This window comes from Capra hircus, unplaced genomic scaffold, assembly GCF_001704415.2.
Source record: "Capra hircus breed San Clemente unplaced genomic scaffold, ASM170441v1, whole genome shotgun sequence".
Lineage (NCBI taxonomy): Eukaryota > Metazoa > Chordata > Mammalia > Artiodactyla > Bovidae > Capra > Capra hircus.
Genome location: NW_017190157.1, coordinates 2,000 through 19,895, shown reverse-complemented (window position 1 = coordinate 19,895; position 17,896 = coordinate 2,000). Strand labels below are relative to the sequence as shown.

Genomic DNA, 17,896 nt, shown 5'->3' with positions numbered 1-17,896 from the left:
AAAAAAAAAGTGAATAGAGAAAAAAAGACCTAAAAAAAAAAAAAAACCCAGCCAACAACAACAATAAAGAAAAAAAAAAAACCAACTCTCCCTACCATTAGTTCAAAACAATTTCACTGGTTGAGGCGTTTGAGGTGGTAGGATATGTCTGAGACCCAAAGATGGCCCATGTGTGCTGAGCAGCCAGGGGAGGCACCAAGTGGGGTAAGGTCTCAGGCTGGAGGCCTTCAGGGATCCTGCATACAGCAGGAGCTTAAAAGATGTGGCATGTGGTTAAGAGCAAGTGATGGGGTGAGGAACGTGCTTGTCAGGAAGGAGTCTGACTTTACGGATGTCCCCTTGCTCCTTGTGGACTTGGGTGGTCTGAACTATATAACTATAAACCAGGTCAGTTCTAGAAGCTGAGGCCCCATTCCCTGCCCCAGTACCTTTGCCTCCCTCCTGAGAGAGGGGGCTCTTTCTTCCCTTTCAGAGTCCAAGGTGTGGGTTGTATCCTCCCCACAGGGCCCCTACCCATCCTCTCACTCCGTGAGAGGAGCACCAGAAAAGGAGCGAGAAGGCTGAGTGAGGGGTGATGCTGCTGCTGTTGGGGGCCAGGACTCGTGCACAGCGAGGATCAAGGAGTCAAGTGGGCAGAGGCCGGGGTCACCGCCTCTCTACACTGGACTACATCCTCTTACAGAGGAGGCTTCGGTGGGAGAGGGGACAGGATTAAATAGAGAGGTTGGTGAAAGTCTGCAGAGAAGTGGGCCTTTGACAAAGATTTGAAGGAGGTGAGGGGGGAGTCATGTAGATGATATCTGAGCAATTCCAGAGGAAATAGCCAGTGCTAAGATCCTGATGTGGGAATATGCCTGATCTGCTCAAAATATACCAAGGAGGTCTGTGTGGTTAGAGTGGTGCAAGTGAGAGAAACAGGGGTAGGAGGTGAGGTAAAAGAGGGTTCTGGGGGGAGGGGCACTGAACCATACAGGACCTTATAGCCCATGGTAAGGACTTTGGCTTTTACTGAATGAGCAGAAGGCCATGGGAGGGTTGTGAGCAGGGGAGAGATGTGAACTGTCATAGGATTTAACAGGATCCCTTTGATTGCTGAATGTAGAATGGACTGTAGGAGTGAGGGTGGAAGCAGAGGCATCAGTGAGAGGAAGGCTACTGCAGTAATCCATGTGACTGATGATGGCGCTGGCAGTGGAGGGAGTGGGAGAGGGCATATTTGGGAAATATAGCAGATGGAGAGCTGACAGGATTTGTTGAAGGGTGGCAGTCTTAGACCAGACCAGGACACAGACGAAGGAGTTCCTGGACTACTTAACATCTTGAAATTTTAGGTGAGAAAAAAAAAAAAAAAGTTCTATCTTGTATAAGCCCGTATTATTTTGTGTGGGTTTCCCTGTTATTTGCAACTAAACATATTAGTTCCTGGCCCACGACCCTATCCTGGACACAGACCTGAGGAGGGGAGCCCGCCGGGAGAACTGCCTTTCTCCTAGGGATGTTGTGAGTCAGAACCTTCCATACAGTGGGTGTTCAGAAAAATCCTCCCAGGATGGAGGGAGAATGTATGAATGGTCATGTTCAATGGACATAAGCTACAATTCCGTTCCCACAGGAGGCAGGGTTTCAAAATAAGAGTGGAAGGGGAGTGAGAGGAGTTCATTAGATGACAAGAAGGAGCGTTACTCTTGAAGGGAACAGGAGTAGAGACCCGAGACAGAAAGAAGGGAGGTGAGGCCACTGTGGGGTGTGGAGTCAGGCAAGAAAGACTGGACTCTGATTTGTGATTACATTAGTCAATGTCTGCCAACATGCCCAACCAACTCCTGAATGCACACAGTCATCAGTGTTTCTGAGCTGGAGTTAGAAAAAGCTAATCTTCCTCACAAAGCTCTGACTTTCATTTGGCCATTCACTCAAGAATGATGCCAAGTCTGGAGAATACTGAAGATGATAATCAGGGGCATTCTTGGCTAGTGAGTGGTACCGCTCAAGGCTCGGAGCTGAGTCGGGCAGGCCCCTAACTGCGACAGGAGAGGTCCGTTTTGCCTTCTTAGGTTTCACAAGAGGATGCAATCTAGGTCTTCAGGGGCTCTGGGCATTCACACTCCTGGGGTAACGGAGTCACAGAGGATTAAGGAGAACGTAAATTCATCCGTCAGAGGTGTACTCTTCCTAAAGGCTGCCTACATTCTACAGATCAGTGGCCTGATCACCCTACAGCTCAGGCGGCCTACGCACTGTCCTCTTCTCTGGCCTCCTTATTGGCTGTTCATCTCCTTCACAACACCTAAAACATCCCAGTTGGTTCTGCTCTTTGCAGTCCCGCCTCCGGGTCCTTCTACACTTCCTGGCTTCGGCACTGGTTCATCCAGTTCTAGCACTGCCCTTTGCGGTCTCAACTGCTTTCACTCTGGCTCCCCCATTGGCTACCCGGCAGCTCTTCCTTGCTACTTCATCGCTCACCCCATTGGCTCTTCCTCTCCCCTCCCCGCTGAAGCTGCTGACACCACTTCCTGTTCATCTTTTTTAGCCTCCTTATTGGCTACGTCTGCCCTGGCACCGCCCCTTAAAGGCATAATGCACACTTACAAGACTCTCCATTGGCTCACTGAAGCTATTAGCGTCATCCTTCCTTACATCACGGGCGCGCGGCTCCCCATTGGCTCCTTGCTGTCTCTCTTCCGTCCCACTACCTACGCAACCTACGGATCTCCTACTTTTCTGGCCTTTCTGTTCGCTCCCTGCTGCTCCCATCTTCTGTAGCCATTCCATTTTCCCCGCCACCCCCGCTCACACTTCCCCATTAGCTATCCTACGTCTGCTCTCTTCATCCCGGGCCCGCACCCCCGACGCATCCAGGCCTCTCCATTGATTCCTCGATCATCCCGCCTCCTACACCGCCCACTCTCGGGCATCCCCATTGGTTGTGTGCTTCCCCTGCACGCGCTTCATCACCTACGTCACGCATGCGCGGATCCCCATTGGTTCTCTGCTATACCTGTCTTCGTCTCACCGCCTACGTCCCCCGTGAGTCGTAACCCGCCCCCGCGCTGGCCTTCCCATTGGCTGCCCGCCGCTTCAGGCCCTGCCCCCGCCGGTCCCGCCGCCGGTGCCGTCGGTGCCGCCGCCGCCGCCGCCAATATGGCGCGCACGGCCCCTGTGGAGCCCCCGCTGCGGCATCCCGCGCCCCCCTCGCTGGCCTCGGGCGAGCCCCGCACCTCAGTAGAGGCAGCGGTGGCCCCGCGGAGGGTGCTGTTCGCCGACGAGGCCCTGGGGCTGCCGCTGGCGCAACTGCGCCGCTACCGGCCGTGGGGCGGGCCCGGGGCGGGCAAGATGGCGGCGGCGGCCGGGCAAGATGGTGACGGCGGCGGGGCTGAGGACGACGATGGCGAGGATGGGGATGAAGGGGAGGAGGAAGAGGAGGCTTGCCCCGAGCCCTCGCCGTTGTGCCCCGTTCCCGCTGGCGGGGGGTTTTACCTGGTGCCCACATTTTCGCTGCCGCCCGCGCCGGGCCGTCTGGAGCGCTTGGGGCGCGTCATGGTGGAGCTGGAGGCGCTGCTGCCGCCTCCCGGAGCGGTCCCCGGGGGTGCCGGGGTGTGGGTGCCTGGGGGGCGCCCGCCAGTGCTGCGAGGGTTGGTCCGCGTGCTGAACCGCTCTTTCGAGAAGGTGGTGCACGTGCGGGCCTCACACGACGGCTGGGCTTCCTTCTGCGACCACCCAGCACGCTACGTCCCGCGCAGCCCGCCGGGGGCAGGAGTGGGAGGACCAGGAGCAGGAGATCCCATCTTGGATCTGGGCCTTGGCCTGGGCCCTGGCCAGGTGTCCGCCTCCTCGCCCGACGACGGTGGCCGCACCGACCGCTTTGCCTTCCAGCTGCCCTTTGCTGAGGGCGCGGGCGATGGGGCGCGCCTGGACTTCGTGGTGCGCTATGAGACCCCCGAGGGCACTTTCTGGGCCAACAACCACGGCCGCAACTACACAGTTCTGCTCCGGATTGCACCCGCTCCCATACCCACTGATGCTGAAGGGCTGCTCCAGCAGCAGCAGCTGGAGCCACAGCCCGAGTGCCAGGGCCCCGTGGAGGCTGAGGCCAGGCAGCTGAAGAGCTGCATGAAGCCGATGAGGCGCAGGTAATGTCTGCCAGCGCCACCTCCGCCAACGCAGGGCTGTGTTTAGGATGGAGGACAAGCATTCCAACAACCCTCAGGCCTGCTGTCCAGAACAGGGAGGAGGGCACGTTCAGTTAGTCAAAGAGTAATGGAGACCAAACATGTGCTAGGCTGTGTTTTAATTACTGGGGTTTCATTGATTTATTGAGGTCCACTGTAAAGCCCTGAACAAGACAGACATCTTCCCTGCCCTCAAGGTTCATACAAGCTTTTATAAGCGTGGTTTGAAAAAACCCACAGGTATATAAGATACTTAGGATAAGATTAACTGCTGAGAGAAAAGTAAAATAGAGTAAGGGGATAGTTTGGGAGGGAATAGCTGCTTTAGGCAGGATGTTTGGGGAGGGCCTTTGAGGGAATGAATCCTGGATGCTGATAAAGAGTTATGTACAGATATGGGGGGTTGTAGAAAAGGGAACAGGGAGGACTTTCTGAGGAGGTGCTGTTTAAACTGGGCCCTAAATGATAAAGAAGAATAGCTATGCACATATGGGAGCAAGGGTGTTCTAGGGAGCGAGAACAGCAAGTGCAAAGGTCCTGAGGTGGGAATGAATCTGGTGTGAATGAAGAATAATGTGCTGGAGTGAAGAGAACTGCAGTGATATGGTAGTGTGGACCAAGGGCGTTGCCAGTGGGAGGCGGGGAATCTGATCCCCATTTGATGGAGCAGGAGGCCAGGGTTACAGAGGGATTAACTGGTTGAGGAAGTGATGGCGCCTGGCTTTTCCAGTTCAGCCATGTCTGACCTTGAAGCCTGTGTGCTGTTTCCTGCTTTGCTCTAATATAGTCTGATATCTTCTGTGGAGTTGGGCTGAGCCCCTGCTTTCACAGGCAAGCAGTGCCTCTGGCAGAGGCAGAACCAGATGGGCCTGGACTGGAAGCTCTTGATCTTTGTTTTTGCTGTACTACCTATGATGGACCATTCAGGTTCTGGGAGAATGAACCCGTTAATCCCAGAAGGTCTTGATATAAGATTCTCCTATCAAGTCACGAGTTCTTCAAGAGTAGCGGCTAGGCCTGATTTTGAGGGGAACCACCTAAGTCTAACCTGGGATAAGTAGATTCTTTGTGCACTTGAGGGAAATGCATACATTTCCCCGCTCTTTGGAGAACTGGAAATTGGAATGGGAAAATGCTTTTTGGATCTTGTATATGCTTAATCAGAAGCCTCTGGCTGCAGCAAGATGTGATTCTGGCAAAGTCTTAGGCTGTGAGTGGTTCAAAAGGTCTAGCTTGGGTCTGGTGTGCAGATGTGCCTGGGTAAGTGAGCAAGCAGACAAGTACCCACTTACCAACCAGTGAGCCCCACAGTAACCTGAACAGGGCAGGCAGCAAGGCTGTCCTTGCAGCGGTGAGTGGATTCTGACATCAGTGCCTGAGTTCAAATCCTGGTCCTGTCTATTAGCCTCATGACCTTGGGCAACTCATCTCACTGCACTGTGCCTCAGTACTCTCATCTGTAAAACATAATTATTGCACCTGCTTCACAGGAGACACGAGCATTTGGAACTGAGCCTGGCTTTTAGTGGGGCCATATAGATGTCAATACTAATACTTAGGGAATCACAGATGGTTTCTTGGATTCTGTTCCCCATCTCCTCTCTGCCCGTCATCAGCTGTGTAGCCTTGCGTCAGTTTCTTCATCTGTGAGCCTCAGTTTTCCCATCTGCTAAAGGGATTTGACAGTCACTTTGGTGCTTGGATTGGATGCAGCAAGCATGGGCAAGGTAACTGAAGCATAGTGGCAGCTTCGAAAGATTGACAGTGGCCAGCATTTACTGATCTCTGTGAGGGCTTCGAGTTTGTTCTCTTTTGAGTCCTGCTGTGCATGCTGTATGCTGTAGACGCTATGATAATGGCCATTTAATAGAGAGGAAAACTGAGGTAGCTCAGAGAAGTGAGCCAACTTATTCAAGTATACTCAGCTAGTGAGTGACAGGACCAGGGAAGAGAGGTAGGGACTTTTTAAAAAACTACTGTTCCTCTTGAAGGCCTGATAGGATTCAGGGCAAATTCTACATTTTACTCCTGGTGTTTCTATGTTTCCAGCATGTCTTGCTTTCCTTTTATCTTTTTTTTTCTTTATTGATCTTAAGTGTAAAGCTCAGTAGATTTTTACATATGTACGCCTTTGTGAAACCATCACCTAGATCAAGATAATTGAGTTGTTCCAGTGCCCCAGAATCACCCTCATTTCTGTCAGTTTTCCCAAGTCGTCATCCCAGGCAGCTGTTGTGGGAGCTCTGTCTAAGACGGCGACAGTTTGGGTAGCAGAGTTTGGTCATTTTAGAGTGTGAAAGGAAGGGAACAGAGAAATCAAAAGCTTGCAGGGCCAAGGTGGGTGGAGAGGGTGTTTTTCTTTTAAAATACATGGGTGGTTTTAAGGAGAAATTGAAGCGGCCCGTTCAGACAATTGTTTTGGTATCTGGCCCCAGGTCTGTGGTTCCTAACATGACTTGTGATATTATTTTAAGTGGGCAGATGGCTTTTGATAGCTTCTTTATCTTGATCTCAGCTCTTGCAAAGGGGAGGTTGGTGCTCACTGCAAGATCAGCGATGATCAGTGATAAGATTTTCTTTGTAGGTCGGTGGCTTTCTTGGCGAGTACATTTCAACTTATTATTGTTTTAAAAGCTGGGTGCTGCCGGTGACATGGAGCGCTGTTGAAGAACAGCCACTCCCTGCGACCCAGCCCTCTTAGGAGATGGTAGAGGATCTTAGGGGCTAGCCTTCTGCGGGAGCCCTGTCATAGAAGGCTTCCCATTCAGAAAGTGTTGGCTGCAGGCCTGTTGTGCACCAGCACAGCCACATCGTGTTGGGGCATGGGAGAAGTCTGTGCTAGCCCTTAGGATACAGCTCAGAAACTGAAATGGCTGCATTCCTCAAGTTGCTGGACTAAGCTTTTGATAACCCTCAGGCTTAGAGATGACCCATCAACAAGCATTTATTGAAGGCCTGCCGTGTGCTGGGCACAGTGCTAGGTTCAAATGGGGCAAAAACTGCACACTGGTGCTAAGTTGTCAAAGGGTTGGTGGTGGAACTGGGTGGGAGGGGCAGGGATGGAGGGCTTGTTGAACAAGACCTGGCAGAGACCCTGCGGAGTATTTGTGTGCACAATCTTATCTAACCCTTTCAACGTTCTCTATGAGAAAGACTGTTTTGATCCTTCTTTTCTGGATGAGCGAACTGAGGCTCCCAGAGTCCAGAATCCCAGGGCCGGTGTGGGGAGGAGAGTCTTCCAGGTCTGCCTCGGCTTACACCCTTGGGAATTGTCCTATTCCTCTTAAAAATAAAGACCAGGAAGGCCTCACCATGTCCTTTGAGCACCTCCTGCCTTCTCCCCCAGTCTGGCCTCCAGGTCTACTTGTGTCACCTCACGCCATCCTTTGCCTTCTGAGCTTCTGTCACTGGGGTCTTTCCAAGGTGCTTTGCCCTCCCCTGCCTCAGAGCCTTTGTCCCTGCTGTTTCCCTCACCAAGAATGTTGGTCCTGTGCCCCTTGCAGCTCCTCATTTTGATCCTTCAGTTCCCCTCCTGGAAGCCTGTCTGTCCCAATGACCTCAGGCCCAGGTCTTTTTATAGCACTGATCAGCCAAGCAGGCAAGCCCTGATAGAGACTGTCATATAGCAGAGCAGATGAGCATTTCCACAGATCCAGGATCACTTTCCACCCTGCCTGGCAGTCCTACTTTATTCTGAGCCACTCTTGTCTTGTCCCTAAAGTGACACTTTTGAATGTTCTTTACCTTCAGACTTCCTGCTTCAAAAAAACAAGTAAAAACCATAAGAATGGAACTCCCTACGACTTGTAGCCCCCAAGCTTGCAAACTGATTTCCCGCCATTGTGTTTCTTCCCTTAGGCCAGTCCCCTACTTACACTCTGGGTTCCATTTTTCTGCACCTTGCTCCAGAACCTGACATAATCAGTTACACTCTCTCTTCTGGCAGCTTTTCACTGCCCTCCTTGGCTGAGCCTCTCTATTGGCCTTTATATATGCCAGCATCTCTCCTGTCTTAACAATATGTCATTTGACCTCACCTCTGTCCATGCTGCTCCTGGCTAGCACCCAATCACTCTTCTCCCCTTCACTGTTGACCCCTCTCTGAAGAGGTACCTACACCTCTCCACTCACTTCTGCCTCTGCATCTACCAGATTCCATAGGGGTCTTTTTGTTTTCCTGAAGTGGTTGAGCACTCCTATTTAAAATACTTTCTTTCCTTGCCTTGGGACCACCCTCTGCTGCATTTCCTCTGAACTCTCTGGCCCTTCTCTTTCTCTCTGCTTTTTTCTTCAGCCTCATATGTATTAACTCAGTACCTCTACTTGGCTGATGTCCCAAAGATGCCTCAAATCCTCCTCATTCAAGATTGACTCCATCACCTCTTCCATAGAGTCCTGAGCAGCCCCTCACTCCCCAACCCTTCCATTGCTCATTTTTCTTCTAAGCATCCTAAGCCCTCTCTGACCCTGTAGTCTGGGCCAAGGCCCCTTGTTCTAGGGCATTCTTTCCTTTTCTGAAGGCCCTGGCCTCAGTTTGTAGTGAGACGTTCATTAGGGGATTATTGGATGACCCTTTCTGCCCTGCTAGACTGTAAGCTCCGTGAGGGGTAGGGACATGGTCTGCTTTTGTTCACCACTGTATTCCCACAGGGCCTGTCATGGTGCCTGGCACTTAACAGGTGCTCAATAAATGTTTGTTGAAAGAATGAGTGTGAGTATCTTTTTTTGTTATCTTCCTGCACACTGAATTGTAAGCCTCCTAGTTGGATTTGCTCACCATTTTGTCTCCAGGGTCTGTCCCTGGGCTGATGCACAGTAAGGCCTCCATGATTTTTAGGTGTATCTGTAGGCGAATGAATGGGGACCTGACTTGCTATCCGAGTTAGCAGTTGGGACATCAGAACAATCAAAGTTGAAACAGGCCAGGCCAGGGGTCATCTTAGTTGCCTGGAGAGTGAGGATTTTAGTGGGAAAGTGATCCTCTTTTATTCCATGGAAAACTAGTAGGGCATCATGGTTGAGAATGTGGGCCTGAGGCCACATTTTATGAAAATGGTACAGCTGGGATCTGAGCTGGGAGCTCTTGCTCTGGCACCCCAGTTCTCAACTGCTGTGCCAGGCTGGGTGACGGGTCTTACCAGCTGGGCAAGTTTCCTTCCTCTTCAGAGCCTCAGTTTCTTCCAGTGGGAATTTGGAGGGGAGTCACTGTGACTCAGTGACTTCACTTTCACTTTTCACTTTCATGCATTGGAGAAGAAAATGGCAACCCACTCCAGTGTTCTTGCCTGGAGAATGCCAGGGACGGGGGAGCCTGGTTGGCTGCCGTTTATGGGGTCGCACAGAGTTGGACATGACTGAAGCGACTTAGCAGCAGCAGCAACTGTTGGTTAAGCACTTTAAAGGCAATTTCCAAATATTTCCTCAATCTGCCAAACAGCTCTCTGACGTAGGTATTACTATTACACCCTCTTCACGATGAGGAAACTGAGGCACAGAGAGGTTAAGTAACTTGCTCTAGGTCACACAGCTGGTAGGTGGCAGAGCTACCAAAACTACATGTCATGACCCTTTATGGAGATGTGAGATCAGTTTACTCGATTCCAACAAACATTAAAAAACAGCATAGAAAATAATGAGTGCATCACAACATGTAGTAAAGGTAAGTGTTGTTCAAAGAACAACTGGTTTTCAGATATGTCTATATATTTACACATGTATGAGCGTGTGCTGGGTTATGATGTAAAATGTATCTGTTACTGTGGGTCACTGTGAAGTGAATAGAGGCATTGCTTTAACAGAAACTCTTAGCACAATAAACTGCTCGGCTTCCTCCCTCCACCCTACTGGGTTGTCTGTAAGTTCCAGAACTGACACACACAGCTGGGGAAAGCAAAGCAGTGCCCCACATAACTTGGCTTTCACAGCCTCCTTCAAACCCCATTCTTTTCAGAAAGCATATGGCTCAGGGAAACTGGGATTCCAAGTATCTTGGGCAAGTTTGCAAAGCCACCTGTCCCCTTGGAGAGTCAGCATTATCTTTGGGCTGACTGCATGGGAGCTGGGGTCTGCTGAGTTTCCCTTTGGGTTTCAGTGCATGACCCACTTTGGGCTGGCCAGGTTCTTTGAAAACACGAGTGTTGGGGGTGCTCTCAGAGGACTTGGGTGGTGGTGGCAGTGATGTGACATCCCTAAAAGTCTGCTTTGCTCTTCTCCACGGGGGTTGTCAGCCATCACTTGCTCACTCACTGTGTGATGATGCACTTTTTTGTTCTGTCTTGGCTGGCCCAGGCTGGGGGCCCCAGCAGCTCTTTCAGAAACCCCACCCCCAGTCTCAGCTGCCATCAGGTCAGAGGCCACTGAGTCTCCTGATGGCAGGAAGACTTCTCAGGCCCACGAGACAGGCGTGCAGGCCTGACATGGCCCCTTCTAGGCCACACTGTCTTGACTAGCTGTCAGGAGAGCACCCAGAAGATGCATGCCCAAGATGCCCCCTGATCTGTGTGCTCCAGCTTGTGACTGCTCATAACCCTTAAGGTGATACCATGTGGCATGTGTGGGGTTGGTGCCAAAAGGGCAGGTTTCCTTCTCAAAAATTAGCAAGCACACTGGAGGTACAGTTTTGTTCTTAATCTCCCTCCCCAGTTTTCTAAGAACCCCTCTTCTCTGTTACTGATTAGTGAGTCAGTATACATTTGTACTCCCATTTCTTTTACTATCCTCCTTTTGATTAAAATCCTACCTGCCTCCAAATATTTACTCTGAATGACAGTTCAAGGATAGTTAGTGGGGTTTTTTTTTTGTTTTGTTTTTTTTTGAGGCCCAAAGTTTCAAACTGTCTTCAAAATGGAACCCTCTTTGGATGTTACCAGAGTGGTGTGTAGTTAGTGTGTATAGACAGTTCCTTGAGCCTCAGTTTCTGCATTTGTGAACAGTTTCTGCAAAAGGAAGGGTATTGCTTTGAAGGATAGATATGAAGGTTTTCAGATGACTTAGGTGTATCAGTGAAAAGGGTCCACGGTGGAGGAGGAGAACGATAGATGTTTGTGCCTCCTGCTTTCATTTCTCTGACGTCGGAGGAAGGGAGAGTGACCTGTGTACTTCTGCTGACTTCGTGGATCTTGGGATTGGCTGAATTGCTTGACCCAGTTTTTGGATGTTCCGCCTCTTCTCACCCTCTCCGGCTGTGGAAGAGATGTTCTAGGGGCAGAAGGATTGTTATGTCTTTGTTTTTCTTCTCTCTCTTCCTTCAAATGGACCATGGAGTTCTTTCCCTGCTGGTTGCTGCATCCTGAGTTTCCCCTCTTATCTCTCATATACACCCAGGGCTCTGGAGTGGCTTTTAGAAGTCTGATGTGTACATGCACTGGGCCAGATGGCAGGGGAAGGCTTGCTTAGTCCTGCCCTGGAAGGAGAGTTGCCTCTCTTTGTTTGTGGGTCTTCTTAAGGATGCTTGAGAAAACCCTAGGAAGATGACATTTTCTTTAATGAAGGACTACATTAGCCAAAGAAGTCAGCGGGAATTGTGTTGGGCCACAATCCAAAGACCTGGATTTTCAGCCTACTCAGGGGACTGGTGCAGGACCAAGCCAGTTTGCTCCAAATCTCCCTTTCTCATCCCTGAAGTGCAGGAGATGATGGCTGAGCTCCTAAAGTCACCCACTCCATGCCCTGTAGTCTCTGATTCTGGGAGATGTGAGCCCCAGTCTGTGGAGAAGGACAGATGGTCCTTTCTGGATCTTCCAGACTCTAGATCCATGTGCATTGTTCAAGCTTCCTCCCCAAGGGTGCTAATAAAAAGCAGTTCTTTCAGCCATTTCTGTGTCTGGTGGTCTCCTAGCCACATGTCCCACACAGGCAGGGAAACTGGGAATGACAGTGTGGGCAAAAGGCAGATCGAAAGCAAAGCTTGAATGAAGATGGAGGGAGGGATCTTGTCCATTATTGCTGCTTCCTATCTACTCTGGAAAGGATTGGAGATGGGGCTATGGTAAGATCCCAGCCTCCCTCATCAGTTTGTTGGTTGAGAGCACAGACTTAGGAGCTGAAAGGCCTACATTTCTATCTTTACTGCATGACAGCTGTTTACTTGGGTTCTGTTTCATCATCTGTAAGATAAGGATAATACTGTCTACTTCAAAGGAATAAAAGTATCTCATAGGGTTCTCATGAGAATTAAGTGAATACATGTGAAGCTATGTGAAGCTATGCTACGAAGTACCATAGTAAGCACTATATTCAGGTCAGCTAGTGATAATTCTGTTTCTGTAGGTAATTGTGAAGATAATTGATTATATGTTTTCAAAAAAGTTGCAACCACTTCCGGAAGTACCAATATCATACTGTTACTTCTTAGAAAGAGAAAAGCTCTGAGCTATTGCCTCAGCTCTTCTCAGATCTCCACATGATTTTAGTTAATGGTTCCCTCATTGGAAACAGCTGATACTCATGAGAACAATGATTTCCGCATGATCCTAATGCCCTCACCTGTGGTAGGGACTGGGTGAAATACGCTTGGTTTCTGCTACTCAGACCTTGGGGTCAGACTTGCCTGGCAAAGGAGGAAAAGACCAACAAATATCTCTTCAGCCGCTGCTCTGTGCCAGGCCCTGGTGTCTGGCTTGAAGTCCTCATTTCCCACGACTGCCCTGTGCTTGGTGTACGCATCCTGGCTCCTCTGTGCTCCTTTTTAAGATGAGGAGGGTGAGGTTCAGGAAGGTTAAGTATCCTGCCAGGCTGATACAGCAATGGGTGGAGGGTTGGCGGAGGGACCTAGGCCTCTGTGACCTCAAATAACTGCCTTTTCTTCTGACCTTCCCGTTTTCCATTTGCTTCTTTCCTTCCTGTTGCTGTTTCCTGTGTCCCACAGTCCTCACTTACCATGTCTTGGAAAAGATGGTTTCCTCCACAGCCAGAAATATACCCTAGAGAAATAATCCAAAATGTTCATTAAGCTATGTCCAGTGATGTCTGTTGAAGTCTGCTTTGCCAGAGCAAGATGAAAGAAATAACCTAGCTGCCCAGTAGGAAGGGAATGGCTATGTACGTTAAGGTCAGCCCATGTGATAGGAGCAGTAAGCAGCCATTTCAGATGGTTACAAAAGTATATAATTCTGCTTCTTACTGTTAAATGGACAAAACCAGCTGCAAAATTATGCCTGTAGAATCTAAATGATTCGTAGAATGTGTGGAATGAAATTTTCCAGAACAGTAACGGTGGTTGCCTCTGGCTGATGCATGACTTTTCTCCTGCTTCTTTACACGTTCCTGTATTTCGTCAGTTTTCTACAGTGAGGGTGTAGACTTTATGACCAGAGGATAGAGAGAGGCAGCAGAAGAGAAACTGCAGCTATCAGGTGAGGGTGGGCCAGCAGAGAGGCTCAGAAAGTGCCGGTAGGTGGCAGAACTGGCCTTTCAGGGCATCAGATCCATGCATTCTCTCCTCCGCCCCACAGGCCTAACGAAGAGCTGAAGATGAAGAGTGCGGACGATAATACCCCTGCTGTGGGTAAGCAATTGGCAGGCTGTGGGAGTTTTAGCTTATATTTACCATTTCTATCTTCCTCTTCTTTCTCCATAAATTAAGAGGCACCCTCTGCCTTAGATTGTCACAGAAAGCTTCAGAGGCAAATCTGACTACTGGCTAGAAGCATATATTTTCTTAATCAAACCAGGCCAGTTCATATACTTGCCTGGCCCCAACACTGTCCTCCTCTTTCCAGCAGAGCGTCCTGATGTCCAGGAGACAGTGGGTCCCTTGGTGGCCCCTACACCTCTCCGTCCGTGGCCCCAGATGACACTTCAGGTAAGCAGACCTGGATGCCTCTGGATGAGTGGCCCGATGAGAGGCTGGGTGGTGGGGACTGACTTGCTCTGGGTCAACCCTAGGTAGAAGTTTGTTGCTGTTTAGTCGCTAAGTTGTGTCCGACTCTTTTGTGACCCCATGGACTGCAGCACACCGGGCTTCCCTGTCCTTCACTATCTCTCGGAGTTTGCTCAAACTCATGTCCAATGAGTCGAGGGAGACCCCAAGTCAGAACTTGGTGGCAGAAGGGTAGAATGCAGTTATTTGCTTGGGCTTATAGAAATGTCATTTGTTTAGCAAATATTTATTGAGTGCTTGCTCTGTGCCAAGCACTGTTATGGACGCTGGTAACATAGTAATGACCAAAAATACTGTCTTCATGGGGCTTACTTACATTTTAGTGGAGTGAGACATAATAAAACAAAGTAGTAGTTAAAATATATGGTATTTTACCAATTAAAAAATTTTAAAAATATGGTATTTTAGATGATAGTGCTAAGGGAAGGAAATAAAGAGATAAGGAGAGAGTATGTGGATGTGTGTGTGGGAGAGGGGTTTAGAGGAGGGGAGATGTTTGCAACTTCAGACTGGGTGGCCAGGGAAGGCCTTAGTGGTCAGTGAGATTTGAGTGAAGAGCTGAAGAAAGTGAAATAGTGAGGCATGTGGATAACTAAGGGAAGAACATCCCAGGCTAGTGCAAAGTCCCCCACCGGGGCTGTGGCTAATATGTGTGAGGAGCAGCGAGGAGGTCAGTGCAGAGGGGCAGAGTGAGTGCAGGGGAGCGGCAGGAGGGAGGTGGGAGAGGTTGGGGAGGACAGATTGTGTGGGACCCCATGGGCTGTGGAGAGGACTCTGGCTTTTACTCTATATGTCAGGGGAACAGAGTAGGGCTGTGATCTGACAGGGTTTAGCAGGTTCCCTCTGGCTGCTTTGAGGAAAATAGACCGTGGGGTTGAGGGCAGAAGCTGGGGGACCCTTAGGAAGAGGAGGTTACTGCAGTGGTCCAGGTGAATGATGCTGGTGCTGGCAGGGAGAGAGAGAGATTCTAGAGATGTAAGTGTGTGTGTGTGTTAACTTTTTATTGCAAAGATTTTCAAATATATCAAAGTAAAGAAACCAGGAATTCCCTGGCAGTCCAGTGGTTAAGATTCCATGCTTCCACTGCACAGGGTATGGGTTTGATCCCTGGTCAGGGAAATTAAGATTCTGCATGCCATAGGAGCAGCCAAAATAATAATAATAAGGAAACTAGTATAAGGAACCCACATATACTTATCACCCAGCTTCAACAAATTTTAGCACATCCATTCCTACTTTTTCTATACTCCACCCACCTCTTCTTCTCGCCTTCCCTATGAAATTATTTTTGAGATTTAGACATTATGTCATCCACGAATACTTCAGTTTATATTTCAGAAAATTAAGCACTCAAAAAAATAAAACCCCACAATGCATCATTCCCCCTCAGAAGATTAATGGTAATTCCTTAGTATTACCAAATATTTTGTCAGTGTTCAAATTTCCTTATATTGTAAGTGTTTTAGGGTCCAAACAAGGTCAACACATTGCATTTGGTTGATGAGTCTTTTTAGAATTTTAAATCTATTTTACAATTTGTTTGTTGATGAAGACTTGTTTGTCCTATAGAGTTTCCCACAGACTGGATTTGGCTGATTGCATCCACGTGGAAACACATTTCTACTTAATTTTTATTAATTTATTCTATTTTATTTGATCTAATATTAGATTTAATTAATTTATTAAACTTAATTTTTATTAAATAAATTTATTAAATCTGTTATTAAAGTAATTTTAATAGAATCAATCCTGTTTACTTCTATTTCCATTTTATTTATTAGCTGGAATTCTTCTCTAAAGAAAAGCTTTCTCATATCAACTATTTGGCTACCTTGAGCATATATACACTGAGGATATATATAGTTTGTATAGAAAAAGCTGGATAAATATTTAAAATTTTCCCTTTCATTTACCAGTTTTCAGAAGAAATGAACACCAAAGGTGACCAATTATTAACTCATGAATTTTAAACATATTTGATGAGTTTCAACCATTGCACCTATTTATTTTGATAATAAATTTAACTGCTTAAGTTGAACTGTCTCTGCCCAGTGGGAGTTTATTTTCATTGGCTCCAGACTTGTTTTGACACATCCCCAACATTCTTTGAGCACTTTCTCACATTCTGGTATGTCAATATGTCACAACCTCATCTTGTACTTTTCCTGCCCCAGACTTGAAAAACAGTCATTTATTTCAGGATCCCTGATTCCTTTTAGTGGAGAATGGTATTTAGAAACCAAGATCTGGGAGCTAGGAATGCTTGTTGCTACTAGACTGGTCATTGTTCCTAGGCCTTGTCAAAAGACAGTGCTAGGAAATACAATTTTTTTAAAGAGAAAATAACATGAATTCATATGGATGTCCTGGATATGTTTTGGAGGTCAACCAATAGTTTTTACTGATAGTTGTTCACCAGATATTGGTGCCCACTGAATTCCTCAGCTTTATGATCTACAGGAAGTCCTCTTTTATTCCATCTATTTTAATGTAGGCATGGTCTTTGGAGTTAAGGAAATTATAGTTCTTTAAGGAGATTTCATCTGGAAACACTTGTGGGGCTGGATGCAGGCTGTCACCAGTTCTTACTGTCTCTGCTTTTTTCCCTGCCTCTTCCCTTCTCTTTCTCTCCCCTCCCACCTCCTCCCCACATGGTTTCCAGGTTTCTGAAGTTACAGTGACTGGCAGACCCCCAGAGGAAGGTGATGTCACCAGAAGCAGCCCGCCTGTGACTTTCACAGAGGTTCCCCAGGCACCGGCCATCAGGATTCCCCTCTCTTCTTCTCTCTGTGGCCTGGGTCGCTCTCCCCGGGACCAGGCCTCGGGGCCTGATGCAAGTGAGGGGGCAGCTGGGCCTCTCCTGGAACCGAGCCAGCGACAGATGGAGGCCACGTGGGAAGTATCCAGCGAGAATGGAAGGGGCCGAAAGGAGCCCATAGTGGGAGCTATCATGGACAAGCCTCCTGGGGGGCTGGAGGTCGTGAGTGGGTTGGAGGAGCTGCTTGGAGAGGACACCATCGACCAGGAGCTGGAGCAGCTCTACCTGTCCCACCTGAGCCGCCTGCGGGCTGCCGTGGCTGCTGGTGGGGCAGGAGGTGGTGGGGAGGGTTCCATAGATGGAGGGGTGTCCCCCAGCCATCCCCTGGGCATACTCACAGACCGCGACCTGATCTTGAAATGGCCTGGCCCTGAGCGGGCCCTGAACAGCGCCCTGGCTGAGGAGATCACGCTGCACTATGCCCGGCTGGGGCGCGGTGTGGAGCTCATCAAGGACACCGAGGACCCTGATGAGGAGGGGGAGGGGGAAGAGGGGCTCTCCATCATACCCTCCAGCCCAGAAGGGGACACCCCTAAGGAATCACCTCCAGAAATCCTCTCGGGAGCCCCTTCTGTGGTAGCCACTATGGGAGATGTGTGGCTCCCATGGGCAGAGGGTTCTGGATGTAACAGCCCTGTGGCTCTGGGTATAGAGGGTCAGTTCAGTGGGGCTCCAGAGAAGGGGACGAGCAAGGACTCTGACTCTTTGCATGTGAGTAGGATGATATCTGGGGTGACTGGGTCCTCAGGGGCCACAGAAGCCCAGATGGAGTTTACCACTGAGTTGGCAGACAGGTTGATTTCTATATCTGGCCAGGAGCCAACCACTCTGGTCTCGCAGGGGCAAGATCTCTCCCTCCTTGGTCCCTTAGGGACTGAAGTCTGTCCATCCAGCCTGGCCAGGCCCCAAGTAAGCCCCCAGGATGAAGGGGGTTCAGGCCCAAGCCTTGAGCCCCCAAAGAGGTCTCCTACCCTAGCAGACCCTGCAGAGAGCGTGTATGTATTGCCTCCTCAGCTCTGGGGACCCTGA

At 49.3% G+C, this 17,896-nt stretch overlaps 2 protein-coding genes across 4 annotated transcripts in view; one reads left to right on the top strand and one right to left on the bottom strand.

Moving 5' to 3' along the window:
* The window catches only part of FOXP3 (forkhead box P3), a 19,082-nt gene extending 15,495 nt beyond the window's left edge, over positions 1-3,587 (bottom strand). The window contains exon 1 of the mRNA XM_018045141.1: positions 3,478-3,587. The gene's annotated coding sequence lies outside the window, so the exon portion shown is untranslated. The remainder of the gene's footprint in view (positions 1-3,477) is intronic.
* On the top strand, positions 60-17,896 carry PPP1R3F (protein phosphatase 1 regulatory subunit 3F). 3 transcript variants are annotated; one of them, XM_013976470.2, is made up of 4 exons: positions 60-4,130; positions 13,622-13,674; positions 13,892-13,971; positions 16,712-17,896. In XM_013976470.2, exons 1-4 carry the CDS (start codon positions 3,142-3,144, stop codon positions 17,894-17,896), a joined length of 2,307 nt encoding a protein of 768 aa, XP_013831924.2. In that variant the 5' UTR covers positions 60-3,141. The 3 variants fall into 3 exon arrangements, with proteins under 3 accessions (XP_013831924.2, XP_005700794.3, XP_017900627.1); XM_005700737.3 differs by having other exon boundaries at positions 13,889-13,971; XM_018045138.1 differs by lacking the exon at positions 60-4,130 and adding an exon at positions 9,527-13,522 and having other exon boundaries at positions 13,889-13,971.

Bases quoted from the DNA above. Each gene is read 5' to 3' on its own strand.
- PPP1R3F (XM_005700737.3), top strand. From the start codon at position 3,142: ATGGCGCGCACGGCCCCTGTGGAGCCCCCGCTGCGGCATCCCGCGCCC. The intron at 13,675-13,888 runs GTAAGCAATTGG...TCCTCTTTCCAG, and splicing joins CGATAATACCCCTGCTGTGG to CAGAGCGTCCTGATGTCCAG. The intron at 13,972-16,711 runs GTAAGCAGACCT...CATGGTTTCCAG, and splicing joins GGCCCCAGATGACACTTCAG to GTTTCTGAAGTTACAGTGAC.